Source organism: Mizuhopecten yessoensis, unplaced genomic scaffold (assembly GCF_002113885.1).
Source record: "Mizuhopecten yessoensis strain PY_sf001 unplaced genomic scaffold, ASM211388v2 scaffold6919, whole genome shotgun sequence".
Taxonomy (NCBI): Eukaryota; Metazoa; Mollusca; class Bivalvia; order Pectinida; family Pectinidae; genus Mizuhopecten; species Mizuhopecten yessoensis.
In genome coordinates, this window is record NW_018406790.1 from 247,349 (window position 1) to 267,520 (window position 20,172).

Consider the following 20,172-nt stretch of genomic DNA (forward strand, 5'->3'; position numbering starts at 1 on the left):
AAACATTACCACACCCAGATGCTTAGGAGGTAAACCTCTGTTAAATAAAACATTACCACACCCACAAGCTAAGGAGGTAGACCTCTGTTAAGATAAAACATTACCACACCCAGACGCTAAGGAGGTAGACCTCTGTATAAATAAAGCATTACCACACCCAAACGCTAAGGAAGTAGACCTCTGTTTAAATAAAGCATTACCACAACCAGACGCTAAGGAGGTAGACCTCTGTTTAAATAAAACATAACCAGACCCAGACGCTAAGGAGGAAGACCTCTGAGTAAGTAAAGCATTACCACACCCAGACGCTAAGGAGGTTGACCTCTGTTTAGATAAAACATTACCACACCTAGACTTGACTGATGGCAACACCACGTAGGTGTTCCGTGTTTTGTCGTCTTTATAACAAATTCAAGTCATCCAACAGTTAAAGGCAAATCATACCAACAGCGCAAAGATTTATTTCACATGAATATTGATATTGAGGTCTAAGCAAAGAAAGTGCGATGACTGCTTATGGTTTTGCTGTTGCATATTTATGACGTCAGAGGCAAGGAAGAGTTGAGTTCCACAGATTCTTGTTTCTGCAGCCGGGTTTATTCAGATGCAAGATGAATGTATTGCTTTCCACTGTGACATTGTGACATGCTCTACACTGCTCGATAGTACAGATACTAGTGAAACTGGTCGTACTGATCATCACAAATGACAAGCATGTTTGCAAGGCAGCATTTCACATAAATAGGCAGTGATGTAAAGTTAGTATAATTAGCGGGAGAGCCCACATCACCAGACAAATATCTTAATCTTCTATACTTCTTTGATTTTCTATTTCCTGTTTCTACATTTCGCATTTATCCCTCAATAAGCCATGCCTCGCAATGACCCATCAATCCTTTATCTGGGGCACCAATTTTGTCACATAATATATATCACTGACATAAGCAACAACTAGACACATAATCTCCATTTTATACTGTCTCTAGGCTGACAGAAGAATTATAACAATTGATTTTATTCCGAAGGACTATAGGAACGAGCAAAAGGACAGTTATTTTTAAAACACCCAGCATTTATCAAAGAAAGGTTTTACAAGACTAAAATATTCACATCATCAAAACACAATGCCAGCGAGTGTAATAAATACACGTTTCGTAGTGAAAGTCAACAACAAGATTCGCGAAATCATAAGAAACTATGGTCATCACGATTCCACACATACATGAAACAGATATAACCCGGAAGTGCCAACGGTTCGTGGGCTGTGTATGACACTCATCAAATAGGTGTTGAGCGTTCTTTACATTTGGGCTTAAGAATGAAATAATGCTCACCTGGCTGTATCTTTGCATGGAATCCAAACCGTTTGCCTTTCACCAGGGCGTTGCCGTTCCAGTCGTGGGTATTCCCGACTGCCAGAGCACCAACTGTAGTAGACGTACGATGGTCGGGACCTGCTGCTCCGTTATCTTTATAACTAACCACGGAAGCAGCTGAAGAATACCTGTATGTACATCGGGAACTGATTTAGTTCACATTTTCATTAAATGTGTCGTGATTCCTCGTTAATATTGAATATCAAGTCGTTGTCTCAATATCACTTCAATAGGGGCTAATTCCCTATTATTAATATCGTGAAACTATTCTTGAATAACAATAATATTAGTCATTTAAACAATTTGATTCATGTTTTACTGTAGTTATTAATGTTATACACATCGAACGATGAAGTATTTTCGGTCAAGTCAAAGTTTTCAAACAAGGGGAAAAGACCTTTTTCTGGAAAAACAGTTACTAAAGGTTATCTGAACGAAAACTTTGCTCAACAAAACATGATCATTCAAAGTAAGATAACATTACGTGGTTTCCTTTAGAGGGCGTAGACTTGACGGAAATGGTCGAAGACTTTGCTGAGTGCGGAACAGTAATTTGTGATCTACAATTTGCCCTCTGCTCACAAAACCATATACCTAAATTCGTAGTAAGATCAAACCGCGGTACACATAACTTTGAGTGGTAATGAAAAGATTCCGTGCCATAATTAAATAAAGTCCTTACATCTTTCCCATGTTATATTGTTAACTCAGGTCACCCTCTCTAACTTTCGTGAATACCTCAGGTTACCCTCTCTAACTTACGTGAATATCTCAGGTTATCCTCTCTAATTATCTTATGTGGTTACCTCAGGTTATCCTCTCTATCAATCTTACGTGGTTAGCTCTGGTTATCCTCTCTATCTTACGTGGTTACCTAAGGTCATGCTCTCTATCTATCTTACATGGTTATCTCAGGTTATCCTCTCTATCTATCTAACGTTGTTACCTCAGGTTATCCTCTCTATCTTACGTGGTTACCTAAGGTTATCCTCTCTATCTATCTTACGTGGTTACCTCAGGTCATCCTCTCTATCTAACGTATGTGGTTACCTCGGGTCATCATCTCTATCTTACATGGTTATCTCAGGTTATCCTGCCTATCTATCCTACGTGGTTACCTTAGGTCATCCTCTCTATCTAACTTACCTGGTTACCTCAGGTTATCCTCTCTATCTAACTTACGTGGTTACCTCAGGTCATCCTATCTATCTTACCTGGTTACCTCAGGTCATCCTCTCTATCTAACTTACGTGGTTACCTCGGGTCATCCTCTCTATCTATCTTACCTGGTTACCTCAGGTAATCCTCTCTATCTACCTTACCTGGTTACCTCAGGTCATCCTCTCTATCTATCTTACGTGGTTACCCCAGGTTATCCTCTCTATCTAACTTACGTGGTTTCCTCGGGTCATCCTCTCTATCTATCTTACATGGTTACCTCAGGTCATCCTCTCTATCTATCTTACCTGGTTACATCAGGTCATCCTCTCTATCTAACTTACGTGGTTTCCTCGGGTCATCCTCTCTATCTATCTTACCTGGTTTACTCAGGTCATCCTCTCTATCTATCTTACCTGGCATCCTCAGGTCATCCTCTCTATCAATCTTAGCATCATTGTTCAATTAAATTTCCGAAAACTTGAACCGACAAACAATGACAATGAGAACAATGACAAGCAACGAGGACGGAATCGTGACGTCATGTAAATATATCACAAAATGACGTTAAATTGTTCGCACCAAAGTTTTGCATTTGTCAATTCAATCAGTAGATAACAAACGATGACTTCAAATCAAGTTAAAGCGTTAACGATAATCACCGTGTGTAATACTTAACCCTGTACTAATGACAATAATCATCGTGTGTAATACCTAACCCTGTATCATATAACGATAATCACCGTGTGTAATACTTAACCATGTATTATATAACGATACTCACCGTGTGTAATACTTAACCCTGTATTATATGACGATAATCACCGTGTGTAATATTTAACCCTGTATTATAAGACCTGCGTCACGGGAGTAATATTCACCGTGTAGTTTATACATACCAGCCGATGATATCGCCCGGTTCGACGGGGATTCGATTGGTCGATGCAAATGTTGCCGTGTTCGTCGTACCGGTAGCTGAAATTGAAACGGTCGTAACCGTGTTGGGGTTGTTCAGAGCAACAGCAAAATAATTTGTGTTAATGCAACAACATTCTGCGTGTAATAAACTTCTTATTTCATATAAGGAAATAAAATTGAGTATATTGTGTATATGAACATGCCTCAAGTAGGCTTTAGCCGAATAAAATGAATTCGTTTGCTTTTCATACATGTTTGTTCATTTTCATATTGTTTATGTCTTCTTTGACGTCGCAATATTGCTGGCTCATATATTCTTGTGTAATGCAACTCTTCATAATCAAGTCTTCTGAAGAACCTCCGAAGGGGCGAAAGGCCTATAGACAATGCCGCTTATTTGTCTTCCTTCTATTATGCCACATATATGTGTTTAAAACATGATGGTTGTATAGTGTGATTAATCTCGTTACTTACATGCTGGTGTATCGAGGTGTTGTCCAATTAATTCATAGACTCCTGTCGTACCAGTCTCTCTCCAAATTTGAAAACTTACGGGGTTAACACTTTTGGAAAAATACTCCCATGCGTAAACCACCCCACAGGTACAGGTGACCGCCTCGTCTGCTACCAGCAGGCTCATACCTAGGAAACAACGATACTCGTGTGTGATATACACGTAGCGGTGTGGTTGTGGTGCCATCTTACCACAATGCTACAGGTTATGTCTGAGAGCCTACATGTATTTGCCAAATGTTAGTCATTTAACTTTTGTGATGAAAGTCCATGAAATGTACACCTCGTCATTTGATCCTTAATGTCACCCAAGGCACTCATTTGACCTAACCGGAAACCCTTCTTCTGTCGTCATGCGTCGCGCATCGTCCGTAAAGTTATATCCTCTACTGTTGTTGGCATCAGAATATATACTCTAGAAGTGTACAGAAACCTGGGACGTTATAGTAACACAAACTTCCTTTAAATATGTATTGTTTGGGCCTTTTTTGGCCCCCAAATCCATCAAAATTAAAAATCTCGTTAGAACTTTCAAATGACTGTTTCTTTAATTTTGAATACCCGGGTGCTATTATGTTAACATTATATAGGTTTTCAATTATGGCTGCCATAGTAACCAGTTAATATTTGCATAAATTAATGAAATTTGAATACGCGGTAAATTTTGACAGGTTTTTACCATAGAGCGCATTCTTGAACAAACTTTATATATTTCTCCTAAAGATGTATTACAGATGCCTGCACATTATCCTTTGATTTTGAGATTGTTCAAGCATGCGCTTTACAGTTTCCAGGAGAAAAAACTACGCAAAATATGACAAAATACACTGAGTATTCTTTTTTTTCTAATTTATGCAAATTTGACCATGGCAACAATAATTAGAAATACAAATAAATATCTTCATGTCACTGTTTGGGAAGTATTTAAAATAAAAGAAACAGTCTTTTCAAAGTTCATTTAAAGGTTTTGAATTTTGATGCATTTGGGGGCCAAAACACGCCCAAACCATACGTAGTCCTTTGCTGGTGGATTTTCACTAATATTCCATTAAATGGGCATTTATTAGGATTTATAATCAAGAAAGGGCTGAACCCCAGAATTCGTAACAACACTTGTTGAGACTAACGTATTATGAGAGGGCATTTCATTGACCACTTCACAGGCGTTTAATCGGGCAATTGTAACGGTAGTGACAGGCGCCTGTCATACTATGTCAGCACCACATTGTAACGGTAGTTACAGGCGCATGTCATACTATGTCAGCACCACATTGTATAATGACCACGAACACCTGTTTGAAATTAGTTTGACTTTTTAATTTAAGTTCCGTAGAAATCATGCTATGCAATAAAGTATAATGTCTTCTCAGGAATATCGAGGTTTCCGTAAAGCACAGACTCAGTTCACATCCAGTGGCACTTGCTCCATAGGTAGTGATGCCTAAATTGCAGTTATCTTGTTACTTGCCGTGGTTGGTTATGAGTATACATGGTGTCAGAAGAAATCATAAAATGCGATAAACTAAGTTGAACTTACCTGTTGCTCCAAAGTCTGATTGCCATCTAGTAGAAGGAGTAGTTTCACCAACTATAGTCGTACCAGCTGGGCAGTCAGCACCTGGTACATATACCCAAATCAATTTCAATACAATGTATTTGAACATATTTGTTTTATAGTAATTTGAAAGCAAATGCCAATATATGCAATAAACATAGAAGATTACATTATCGATATCCAGGGGTTACGCTCACTTTCGCTCTCTACACCCCTTGAATATGTCATAGCAAAATTGAGGGCACGAAGATAGCTGTTTGATTGGTGTCAGGTAAAACAAAAATGACCAATCGCTAGGCTGAGTTCTGTCCTTTGATGATTACAAAGGAGAGACACCCGACTTCAAAGCCTGTCAATATTACCGTTACGTGACCGCGAGATTCTTTTGATGTACATCAAAGGATCGAACCAGTATTCTTGTCTCATCAACAAGGTGGTGCACACTGAGCCTTCAACGCTTCGACATATTCCAGGGGTGCAAAGAGCGAACGTGAGCGTAACTGTAATTTTTTTATAAAAAGAAAAAGAACAATTCAGCAGCTTTTGTTACAATACACATTCAAAGGAACCAGTGTTATGTCTGGACACTTGAGGTACAAAGGCCAAGCTCAATGAGTCATTACAGAAGCAGACATTAGACTACAAAAAACACGCAAACCACCTAGTACCATTAACTTATATAACAAAGCAAACTGAGACAACATCAGGAAAGACCCCACTAATCTAAATAACAACTTTCAGGACCTAGAACATCCAACCAAAGAAGACCTTTGGGCAAGTTTCAAAACAACACTCCACACATCTACAGAAAAAAAGCATTCCAATAGAATCACTAACATACAAACACAGACTACCCTGGATGAACAACTCACCTCGCCGCCTCACAAACAAGTCTAAACGCCTCCACCACAAATCAAGGACAAATCACAAACTTATCCACACATACAAAACAGTAAAAGCTAAAGTGCGAAAACAAACACGCAATGCATACCTATAATACATTGAGAAGATGATCACAGACCTACCAATAGGCGAACCTGAAGACCCCAACACAAGGAACAAATACAACCCAAAAAAAAAACTTCTCTTTCATTAAAACCACAAAAAAGAGACACAGACATCATAGCACTACGTAAAAACGGCCACCTCACAACAGACCCAGAAACAAAGGTAAACACACTAAATGAACAGTTCCAAGACGCCTTAACACCAGAACAAAACACAACAATACCTGACAAAGAAATATCACCTCATTCACCCATGCCAGATATACGCATTACATGCCAAGAAGTCGACAAACTACTAAATAACATTAACCCACACAAAGCAACAGGCCCAGACCATATACACGGCAGAATATTAAAAGAACTCAAGGATATCACAGCAACTATACTAACAAAAATATTCCAAACATCACTTAGTACAGGAACATTACCCAAGGACTGGAAACATGCCAACGTAAACCCCATATACAAAAAAGGAGACAAATACAACCCAAATACAACCCAATATCACTCACATGCATCGCATGCAAACTCCTAGAACACATCATCACAAACTATGAAACACTTAGAAGACAACAAAATACTGCACGACCTACAACATGGCTTCCGCACATCAAGATCTTGCGAAACACAACTCATTACATTCATACAAGACCTCGCACAGAACCACAACAACAACAAACAAACAGACATTATCATAATGGATTTTGCCAAAGCCTTCGACAAAGTCCCACACAAACACCTACAGTACAAGCTAAACTATTACGGCATCACCGGAACCACAATAACATGGATAACAGACCTCCTATCACAACGCACTCAAACAGTAGTACTTGAGGGCAAACACTCCGACAAAATCCCATTAACATCTGGAGTGCCCCACGGAACCTGTTTGGGACCAGTCCTCTTCCTCATATACATCTACGACTTCCCCGAATACATATCACACAGTACACTAAGACTTATCGCAGATGACAGCATACTATACAAAACAATCAACAACAAAGACGACACGTCAAAACTACAAGCAGATTTAGATGCAGCCAGTAAAATGGGAAGAGGCCTGGCTCATGAAATTCCATCCGGACAAATGCACCATACTCACTATATCACCAAAACGCACACAAATTAAACACCAATACACACTCCATGACCATACACTAGAATATGTAACTTCAAACAAATATCTAGGCATCACACTTCAAAACAACTTAAAATGGGACAAACACATTAACGACATCACATCAATTGCAAATAAATCACTAGGCTTTCTGAAACGCAACCTGAAAATAAATTCACCACACATAAAAGAACATGCAAACAAGGCCATTTTAAGACCAAAACTCGAAAACTGCTCTTCAGTTTGGGACCCACATTATACAAATAACATAAACCAATTAGAAAAAGTACAATGAAGAGCAGCATGATATGTCCTAAACAAATACCATAACACAAGCTCAGTCACAGACATGTTATACAACTTGCAATGGCCAACACTACACACACGCAGAACAAGAACACGTATTATTCTTCTCTACAAAATAATACACCAACAAGTAACAATACACACTAACAATCTCATCCCGGCAGACACCAGAACACGTCAAGGACACGACCGTAGTTACAGACATATCTACACATCCAAAGACAAATACAGACACTCATTCTTTCCATATACCATAATACAATGGAACCTCCTACCCACAACAATAATTGAATCAAATACACTAGCAGAATTCAGGGCATGCACCACATACAACATAATTGAACATATACAAAAAATACAACATACCTAACACTCACTCACTGCTTTTAACCTGTTTTTATCCTATAGCAAAAAAAAAAAAAAAAAAAAAAAAAAAAAAAAAAAAAAACACTTTACGCACAATAGCATAACGACCCTACTTCCGTAATCGTCGGTATCGACGGAGGAAGTCATTCAAATGAAGATGAAAAAAGAGTCTAAATGTTCACGGTTCAGAATATAGGCACGTCTGCTGAAAATTAGTCCATGTTTTGTGTGAAAAATACATCCATGGGGAAAAAAGACAAAAAAAAAACAATATTGCTGCAATAGAATATGGTCATCTTGTAATTAATGGTTGTTATTTTGTTCTAATATTTTCCTGAATTGGTATCTTTGACCAATCATAGCACAAAAACGAACACACATATATATATTTCTCTTACCCTGGACAGGGATATCCACCATTTTACTGGTGTGAGATTTTCTTATCTCACCCTAGGGTTGAGACAAGCTACACGTGTTCTCTGCACGTTCTCAGCAATTGTATGACGTCATAGCAACAATACCATGACGTCACGGCAACAATGCAATGACGTCACGTCGACAATTAAACCGCATCACATCAACATTGTCTTGCATTGATGCAACGTCTATATAAAATACATAAGAGGGTAAACAGGGTAAGAGAAAATAATCATTCACCCCTTGGGAGTGATACAGGGTGATCTCAACCCTCGGGGTAAGATTCTTAAGCTGTCAAACACTCGGCAAGCCTCGTGTTTGACAACTTAAGAATCTTACCCCTCGTGTTGAGATTACCCTGTCTCACCCACAAGGGGATAAAAGATTCTATTAATGTATTATAAAAGCAGAAAAATGATCCTTACGAACGAAGAAATAATATATAAAGAAAATTCTCAACAACAAGTCTTTAGAACTTTCGTATTTTTATCTCTTCTAGGGGATTCTTCAGACACAATTCAAAAATGATTCAAAAATAATTCAAAACGTTCCACTGAATGTGTATTGTAACAAAAGCTGACGTTTTCTGATAGATAAACGTGATATTGACAATTTATATGTGATTCTACGTGAGTTGTTTTGTTTTGACCATTTCCAGAACAAATCTCTTCTAGAAGTCTGAAGAATCTCCTAAACAGTACTAAAGACTCGTTGTAGAGATTTTTTCTTTATATATTATATATCATATATATTTAATGGATGAGGAGATAGATTACCTCACAAATTTTTCGTTTCGGACGAGTTATTTTTATGGACTTCCTAAGATACATGAGAGTAAAATAATGTCCAATGCTACTACGGATCAGAATTCAGAATACGTTTGAATATTTTGTCCAGATTATTTTCTTGGTTTCATCTTGAAACCACTATGTCCAACTGTTAAAAGTTTCATACAGGACGATTTTGACTTTTTATCCCGTTTACCAGAGACAGTGACAATTGGTTCCAAATTGGTCTCTTTTGATGTAGTTGGCCTTTATACTAATATACCACATGATTAAGGTATAACGGCTGTAAAACATTGGTTACAGAGATATCGGGACTATGTCGACGGAAGATTAATAAAGAATTTATAATAAGCGCTCTCAATATTGTTCTAGAAAGAAACACTTTTTTATTTCAATGGTAACCATTATCAGCAACGTAAGGGTACGGCAACGGTTCATAAAGTGGCCCCTACTTATGCTACTTTGGTGTTAGGATATTTAGAAGGGATTATTTATGACAAAATAGAACAGAGTTCAGATAAGGATTTTCTGATGTTTTAAAAAACGAGGGTTTTTTTGAGATTTTTAGATGATGGTCTTATCATCTGGCCCGCGGACAAGAATGTCTCTGATTTGCATTCAGAGTTAAATTCCTTACACTCGGATATTCCGTATAATATGGAAGAAAGTGATGATAAACTTCCTTTTCTAGATGTTTTGGTAGGATTAACAAACGGACACATTTCCACAGATTTGTATTGCAAACCAATAGATTCCCAGAATTATCTTTGCTTTCATTCCAGTCACACCAAACATACCAAAGTTTACATACCATTTTGTTTGGTATCTAGATTAGTTACCATAGTCAGTGATAAATGTAAGTTAGAGGAGCGATTAAATAATTTAGAAGATAATCTTAGAAAACAATGCTATCCAGACGAAATTATATCTAACGGTATTCAAAGAGCTAAAGAGAAGTGTCCGATTTCAGTTAACGATCCAAATAGTGCCAAGACAAGTCAAAAGGATATACCATTTGTTACAACATTGAACCCTAAAACTTTTAACATGTTTCCAATTATGAAATTTCACGAACAAATTTTAAAGAACAGCAAAAAAATGAAACGTGTCTTGGAGGAAAGGAAAATAACTAATTGCAAAAGACAACCAAGGAATCTGAAACATTTATTGTGCAAGTCAAAATTTGATGAGAGAATAAATGTAAATTACAGTGTGACAAAGTGTATGAAACCGAGATGTGGAACATGTAGTATGTTGAATGTAACTCGTTTGTTTTTAAAAATGGTAAACATTTAAAATGAGACTTTGTATGAATGCAAATCAAGAAATGTAATATATGTTGTAATTTGTAAGAGCTGGTCGGAATTTTACATAGGTCAAACTGGAAATGAACTACGTCAAAGAATGGCAGTCCATCGTCAACAAACCAAAACTGATGGTTTACGAAATTTATTAGTTAACAACATTTTCATCAGTGTTCAAATGACAAGTTTTTAGTTTTACAAATATACCAAATTATGGCAATAGATACTATCGAAGAGAGATAAAAGAGAACATGTTTATTAAAATTCTAAAACCGGGCCTGAACGCGGGAAATTTCGAGCACATCTTATAATTTGAAATTTACAAATTACGTATGTTTAACATGTTCGGAAGAACTACGTATTGTTCTTTGAAACTATTTTTACTATCAGATATTTTTAAGGTTTACTATTGAACAATGTATTCATTTGAGCATTTGTAATATACATTTTTCCAAATAATTCATTGACGCATTTAATGCAAGTACATTCATGTAATCTTTTTAGCATTATTTGTGCTTTGTTTGTGACGTCATTATTTTTGACATCTTAAGTATGTGTACTCCATTTATGACGTCACAAATAAATCTAAATCGCCTAAAGAGCCCCAATGTGGGCGAAAGCGCTGGCCGATTATACTAGTCTTCATGTTTTGTTTTATTTATAGTTTTACCGTCACCTGGACATTTAAAACTGTTTATCACTATATATATATAAATATTATATCAATTTCACATGTAATATGACTCGGGCATGGCCCGGAGAGAGCGAAGCTCGTACATTTGTTTCGATAGTATAGTATAATTATTGAATCATAACATTAAATATTAATATATACAAAATGTACCTGTTATTGATTTTTTTTATAATATACTTGAATCTGTTGCTGGGCAGAATCATTCATTTTGAAAACAGGTATTGCCTGAAACGAGCGAAGCGTCTAAATGCTGGGTTCTTTTCAGTCTTATTTTCTAAATCACATTATTTAAAATAATATCTTTTTCGGTAACATGTACGAACAATTGAAGTCATGGTAACGTCGAAATGCTATGCTTCCAAAATCCTTCGTCACGGAAGTAGCTAGTATAGAGTTACCGCGGTCCTATTTTTACAATTCTGTTTAGCTTTGCTACACATTCTCAAAAATATCTCTTTATTTGATAATTTGTTTCTATGGTTATGTAAATTCATGACATTAAAAATTATAGAAACTGACGCTTCTTCTCTCAAACCAAACTGGAAGTATATAGTAACTACCAAACCAGACGGAAATCCGGATATGTTTAGGCTATTGTGATTCTCTTTTTACACGATTTAGAGGGATCAGGCGAAGTATATCATGTCGGAAAATAAAATTGACAATTTGAATAAACTAAGATTTTTAAATGTTAGCAAATATATGCATCAATGTTCTAAATATGATTTGTATGTGTTACCTATTTACAAACTGAATAGCGACGATACAGTTGCAAGAAAATGTAATTTTTTTTCTATTAAAGCCTCCAAACCCAGCTTGAATGCACAAGGTTTTTAACAATGTATTGTATGTATATGTTTTCTTTGTTCTAGTATTGTGTGTGACGTCACTATGATTGTTAATTGATTGCGTCACTGAAATTGCTGACTATGCAAACATTGATGACGTCATGCAACCAACGGTGACAAGTACACATCAAGCTCTAAAAGACAGAAAGCCCTAGAGGTAGATCTTACATATTTATTAATTTATACATATGTTGTGCATTTTCTACTATGCCATAAAATCTTTTTTCCAAAAATGCATATGAAATAAAAGTTGAATGCATGAAGATTTTTGACTTCTCAGAGGTGTACATCCTAAGGTTATCAATCCCAGATATCATTACGCTACACTCTCAGGAGCGCGAGGATCCCGTGAAAGATTGAGCCTTACAAGAAAACTTGCATTTTGGCTTTTACGTAATAAATATTCAATAGCATTTTCCTGGGGGATAGTTTTACCGAGGGAGCGTGACTACCTCGGAGATAGTTTTACTGAGGGAGCGTGACTACCTCGGGGATAGTTTTACCGAGGGAGCGTGACTACCTGGGGGGATACTTTTACAAAGGGAGTGTGACAACCTGTGAGATAGTTTTACCGAGGGTGCGTGGCATCTGGGGGATAGTTTTACCGAGGGAGCGTGACTATCTGGGGGATAGTTTTACCGAGGGAACTTGACTACCTGGAGGATAGTTTTACCGAGGGAGCGTGACTACCTGGAGGATAGTTTTACCGAGGGAGCGTTACATCTGGGGAACAGTTTTACCAAGGAAGCGTGACTACCTAGGGGATATTTTTACCGAGGGAGCGTGACTACCTGGAGGATAGTTTTACCGAGGGAGCGTTACATCTGGGGAACAGTTTTACCAAGGAAGCGTGACTACCTAGGGGATATTTTTACCGAGGGAGCGTGACTACCTGGAGGATAGTTTTACCGAGGGAGCGTTACATCTGGGGAACAGTTTTACCAAGGAAGCGTGACTACCTAGGGGATATTTTTACCGAGGGAGCGTGACTACCTGGAGGATAGTTTTACCGAGGGAGCGTTACATCTGGGGAACAGTTTTACCAAGGAAGCGTGACTACCTAGGGGATATTTTTACCGAGGGAGCGTGACTACCTGGGGGATAGTTTTACCAAGGGAGCGTGACTACCTCGGGGATAGTTTTACCAAGGGAGCGTGACATCTGGGTTGTAGTTTTACCAAGGGAGCGTGACTACCTGGTGGATAGTTTTACCGAGGGAGCGTGACATCTGGGTTGTAGTTTTACAAAGGGAGCGTGACATCTGGGGATTTTACCGAGGGAGCGTGACTACCTCAGGGATAGTTTTACAAAGGGAGCGTGACATCTGGGGATAGTTTTACCGAGGGGAGCGTGACTACCTCGGAGATGGTATTACCGAGGGAGCGTGACTACCTGTGAAATAGTTTTACCAAGGGAGCGTGACATCTGGGTTATAGTTTTTCCGAGGGAGCGTGACTACCTGGGGGATAGTTTTACCAAAGGAACGTGACTACCTGGGGGATAGTTTTACCGAGGGAGCGTGACTACCTGGGGGATAGTTTTACCGAGGGTGCGTGACATCTGGGGGATAGTTTTTCCGAGGGAGCGTGACTAACTGGGGGATAGTTTTACCAAGGTTGCGTGACATCTGGTTATAGTTTTTCGGGGGAGCCTGTCTACCTCGGGGATAGTTTAACCAAGGGAGCGTGACTACCTGGAGGATAGTTTTACCGAGGTCGCGTGACATCTGGGAGATAGTTTTACCGAGGTCGCGTGACATCTGGGAGATAGCTTTTCCGAGGGAGCGTGACTACCTGGGGGATAGTTTTACCAAGGGAGCGTGACTACCTGGGGATAGTTTTACCGAGGTCGCGTGACTACCTGGGGGATAGTTTTTCCGAGGGAGCGTGACTACTTGGGGGATAGTTTTACCGAGGGAGCGTGACTACTTGGGGGAAGGTTTTCCGAGGGAGCGTGACTACCTGGGGGATAGTTTTACCGATGGATCGTGACTACCTCGGGGATAGTTTTACCGAGGGAGCGTAACTACCTCGGAGATAGTATTACCGAAGGAGCGTGACTATCTGTGGGATAGTTTTACCAAAGGAGCGTGACTACCTGGGGGATAGTTTTACCGAGGGAGCGTGACTACCTCGGGGACAGTTTTACCGAGGGAGCGTGACTACCTGGGGGATAGTTTTACCGAGGGAGCGTTACTACCTGGGGGATAGTATTACCGATGGAGCGTGACTACCTGGGGGATAGTTTTACCGAGGGTGCATGACATCTGGGTTATAGTTTTTCCGGTGGAGCGTGACTACCTGGGGGATGGTTTTACCAAGGGAGCGTGACTACCTGGGGGATAGTTTTACCAAGGGAGCGTGACTACCTGGGGGATAGTTTTACAAAGGGAGCGTGACTATCGAGGGGATAGTTTTACCGAGGGAGCGTGACTACCGGGGGGATAGTTTTACCAAGGTTGCGTGACATCTGGGGGATAATTTTACCGAGGGAGCGTGACTACCCGAGGGATAGTTTTACAAAGGGAGCGAGACTACCGAGGGGAGATAGTTTTTCAAAGGGAGCGTGACTACCGAGGGGTTAGTTTTACCGAGGGAGCGTGACTTCCTCGGGAATAGTTGTAATTTTCTCTGATATTAGATAAGAAACAAGAAATACATCATATTTTTGTACGAGTTTGTATATTTGTTTTTAATGATATATCACTACAACCCGACATGATAAACAGTACTAGTCAGATGCCGTAGTTTTCAATATTACAGTGTATGTAAATATATATTTTTCACAAAACATGGACTAATTTTCAGTAGACGTGCCTATATTCTGAACCGTACTTGGACATGTAGACTTTATGAACTTGGCCTTTGTACCCCAAGCGTCCAGACATACATAACACAGGTTCCTCTGAATATGTATTGTAACAAAAGCTGACGTTTTCTGATAGATTAGCGTCATATTGACACTCAAACGCACGGAAATCAAATAATTATAAGGTAAAGTTATCAATGAGACGCTGATCGTTAGACCAGGAAATGAGCGTTGACATTTATTTACTTGTGCTTGTCGAAAGTAGCCTTTGTACTATTCAATTAAGATGAGTTGTTATTCTTGTAAACTAAAGTATAATGCATATAATAAACCAACCATCTGACCAGGTGGGGAGGGGAGGAGGTCACAGCATTGTCCCACATGCCGACGTATTACTAAATACATACAGCCCCCTGCCAAATTAAAGGTAAAAAACTTGTTTCTTCTATATTTCACGCATTTCCATATGTTTTTGTGTGTAAATTCTCATGAAGTCAATGATGATGCTATTGAAACTATAAATATTTTAGTTTTCCGTTGAGCAGTTTTCAAGATGTTTTTTTTACTTCGCTGTTTAATTTTGTTCTACTTAAATCCGATTACCTCGTCATATCTCAAGAACAGATCAATGGAAATTTAAAAAACAAGTATGAGCGAAAATTCTTTCAGGAAAGATGTTGGTGCCAATAGCGTTACAAATGGCTTAAAGAATAGTCAATGGAAAAATGCATGAAATACAGAAGAAAGATGCGTATGACCTTTCATTTGGCATTGTTAGGTAGTCTAAATAAAATTTGGCGACACTTAAATGAACAACACCATACAGCTTCCTTCATAAAGCAATTAATGGGGATTTAAAAATGTTACATGTTAAGGTTTTTTTTCTTTTTTTGTATTTGTTTTATTTTCAGAATTGTTTTATACAATGCAAAGTACATTTGTAATTGCTAAAAATCTCACACACACTTACCTTGCTTCCACTTTCACACAAACAATTATTGATTGTCATTTCAATACATTTTTCAAATGTTTACATTTACATTACATTTGTATAAGGAAAGCAGAAAAGGAAAGGTTAATAAAAAGAAAAATAGACAGAGGATGAAAAAAAGGATGGACAAAACATAGAGAGAGAGAGAGAGAGAGAGAGAGAGAGATGTCAGGCAATCAATAGTAAATATCTATATGTATGACTAGCAAAGGCATCTTGCTGAATAAATATATTGTTTCATAATCAAAATAATTGTACTGTCTATTGGTGTTCTTATTCCATCTTGATTATATAGTCCAAAGATAAAAGTCTCCTTATTATAAGCAAAAGGTATCATTAAAGCATCTAATGAAAACTCAAAATTTTGTAACATAACCTGCACCTTATCACATTCCCATAGGGTATGTTCTATTGTTTCAACATCAGTTTTACATGAGTTACAATAAGGACCATCAGCTATTTCTGCCTTAAATAAGAATGAGTTTGTTGTCAAAATGTGTTGATTGATTCTGTATTGAAGCCACTGTAATTTTGAATTTTTGGTTATATGAAAAGATATTTTATATATTTTCCTCCATGTTTCATTGTCAAAATTAAAAACGTCATCCCATTTTTTTCTTCCAGTGGATATTGTATTATTTTTAATCAGTAAATAATAAAAAATATTTTGCCCTTTTTTTACTGCGGAAAAGTATTTCTAAATTAATTGTTATGAAAGGATAGATAGGACATGGTAAATCTTGTTTCTGTATATGTTTTCGAATAGCTGAAAAAAAGTCCTTGGTAATTAATTAAGTTTGTATTTATACCAAAGACCTGTTGAAATTCCTGAAAAGAGTAAAACAAATTGGTGTCTTTATTGATTAAGTCGCTAATAATAATAATTCCCTTATTGTACCAATCCCGATAAAAAATACTCTGATTATTTACTTTAATTACATTATTATACCATGCTGGTGTTTTGGCCAATTTATCTGGTGATTGATAGTGTTATTTTATAAGATCTTTCCAATATAGATTCTCACAATTTTTGTGACATAATGACATATATTAATTCACACAGTTAGCCAAGATGTTATCACCAACAGAAGTTTTAAGTATAATTTACCATTTACTAGGACTTGTATAAAGTCTCCCTACCCACGTTATCTTTTTGACTTTAGAGATTAAATGACAAACTTAACATGCATACAACTATACGTGAACTAGAAGATAGTAGTGATGATAATATAGATAAAGTGAATGAAAAAAAACTAGGAATTACAAAATATCAGATTACATAAATTGAAAGGTAGGTAGAAAACGAACAAGAAGAAGGAAAATACAGAATCAATCAACACATTTTGACAACAAACTCATCCTCATTTAAGGCAGGAGTAGCTGATAGTCCTTATTGTAACTCATGTAAAACTGATATGGAAACAATAGAACGCGCCCTGTGGGAATGAGATAAGGTACAGGCTATGTTATAAATGTTTGAGTTTTATTAGATGCTCTTATGGTCCCTTTTGCTTACAACAAGGAGACTTTTATCTTTGGACGATATAATCATCATGGAATAACGTCAATAGACAGACAGTCATTTTGAGTGTTGATACAGTAAGATGCATTCACTTCTTTTTCAATAAATGGTCTTAAAACATCAATCAAAGATATACTACACAAAAATCTTCAATTCCCTGAACATTATTATAAGATTCCTGCTTACTATTATAAAACGTTATAGTATTGATCACTAGTATACGAGTTGTGTCCATTATCCCTATCTATAAGACATCCAAATGATTACACATATATTTATTATATTTCCTGTTTCCCTTTGCCAGTCATACATTTAGTATATATGATAATAAAAGAGAGAATTGCTTACCGTTTGTGGGTAAAGGACTCCAACCCAACATCACATGTATCAATAACATCCACATCCTTAGGAAGTCCATGTTAGGTTAAAACTGCTGCTCCGTCAGATATACAATTACCCAAAACCAGCTAACATTCCGTGATAGCCACCTGTGAGGTAGCACGAATACAAAACGGCATTCTATCGACGAGTAATAAAAAGACAGATTTAAATGTTATGACTTCTGTTTAGATTGAAGATAAACATATTTTTAGACACGCAATATATAAATATGGGTAATAAGTGATCCGCGGAATATGGAGTTGATCCCTAATCAGACAGCGGTCCACTTTGCTTTTGTATGATTGGTGAATTATTTATATAGCATGAAACGCATCGTCAAAATTAAGGCCAAAGAAGATTTCCAACCGAGAGTGTAGGAACGTGTGTAGTATGATCAATACAAGTGTAACGCGAGGAACTATACTGGGTATAATACAACAATTGTAAAGTATATTAAAGTAAGCATACACGTATTGTGTGAAGATAAATTAGAAATATGTTCATCAATGTGTTTTTATTGTAAACGAAATTAATCGTTGGATTTCGGCCTTTTTATTTGACGGCTCATGCAACACCTACTGAACCGCACACAGCTATAGAATAGTACTAGTATACTGGGATGATTTAAACTACAGCCTGATTTATAATGAATAAAGGTCAACGTATGTTTGAACGTTTGGATATCAGAATTTAGGCCTTTTGTCAGTCAGTACAATATATGTTTAAGGAATAACAAGATATTTGGGGGGTTAGACGGTACACACCGAAAACCTCTGTGCAATTCTCATAATAAAGGGCTTTATCGATACATACTGTACCTACAAACGAATCAATGGCCAAAATTAAAACCCCGGGCGAGGAATATTCAATTATCTCTATAAAAAGTTGTGCAATCGATAAGCACAATAGTTAACAGCTAACTACACATAAATCTGTGTACAGTTTAAATCGCCAACCTGAAATTTAAGAAAAATCGAAATACTAAAATAGAATTATGATTACCTTCATCCACATACCAGGTGCATTGTATCTTTGAGATCAAGAAAATATTTCAATGTAGGCATGAAATGATGTTCTAAGAGCGAATCCAAGTCTATAAATTATCTTTAACTCAAAGTTTACAATTTAAGTAAAAATGTTCTGATGAACTTAAAATACTCGAGATTTTTCCTTATCTCATTGTTCATGTTATATCACTTTCTCTCATGACTAAATAAAACCGTTTCTATGGCAATATCAATGCGGTCACATAGAGGTCCACAATGAGTGTTTGTTGGATAACTCGAGTTGGTTAATTTTCAAATTGCATTTAAAGACCCGAGGTCGAGCTTGAATTTTTCGCTCTTGATTACAACATGTTAAGACCAATATAAGGTTTCTGATTTCATTAGAGACCAATGGGAGACTGGTTAAGACCAATATAAGGTTTCTGATTTCATTAGAGACCAATGGGAGACTGGTAATAACAAATATAAGGTTTCTGATTTCATTAGAAATAAATGGGAGTCTGGTTAAGACTAATATAAGGTTTCTGATTTCATTAGAGACCGATGGGAGACTGGTTAAAACTAATATAAGATTTCTGATTTCATTAGAGACCGATGGGAGACTGGTTAAGACTAATATAAGGTTTTTGATTTCATTAGAGGCCAATGGGAGACTGGTTAAAACTAATATAAGGTTTTTGATTTCATTAGAGACCAATGGGAGACTGGTAAAAACTAATATAAGGTTTTTGATTTCATTAGAGACCGATGGGAGACTGGTTAAAACTAATATAAGATTTCTGACTTCATTAGAGAGCAATGGGAGACTGGTTAAGACTAATATAAGGTTTTTGATTTCATTAGAGACCAATGGGAGACTGGTTAAAACTAATATAAGGTTTTTGATTTCATTAGAGAGCAATGGGAGACTGGTTAAGACTAATATAAGGTTTTTGATTTCATTAGAGACCGATGGGAGTCTGGTTAAGACTAATGTAAGATTTCTGATTTCATTAGAGACCGATGGGAGACTGGTTAAGACTAATGTAAGATTTCTGATTTCATTAGAGACCGATGGGAGACTGGTTAAGACTAATATAAGGTTTTTGATTTCATT

The 20,172-nt window shown here is 37.2% G+C and overlaps 1 protein-coding gene across 1 annotated transcript in view; it reads right to left on the reverse strand.

The window, feature by feature from the left end:
• Positions 1–18,210, reverse strand: part of LOC110452851 (protocadherin Fat 4-like) — a 39,899-nt gene extending 21,689 nt beyond the window's left edge. Inside the window, exons 1-5 of the mRNA XM_021501563.1 lie at positions 18,037–18,210; positions 5,503–5,583; positions 3,927–4,094; positions 3,434–3,509; positions 1,335–1,504 (exon numbers count right to left, since the gene is read on the reverse strand). Of these exons, the coding sequence (XP_021357238.1) occupies positions 1,335–1,504; positions 3,434–3,509; positions 3,927–4,094; positions 5,503–5,583; positions 18,037–18,106 (565 nt within the window). The 5' untranslated portion in view covers positions 18,107–18,210. The remainder of the gene's footprint in view (positions 1–1,334; positions 1,505–3,433; positions 3,510–3,926; positions 4,095–5,502; positions 5,584–18,036) is intronic.
• Positions 18,211–20,172: the final 1,962 nt, after the last annotated feature.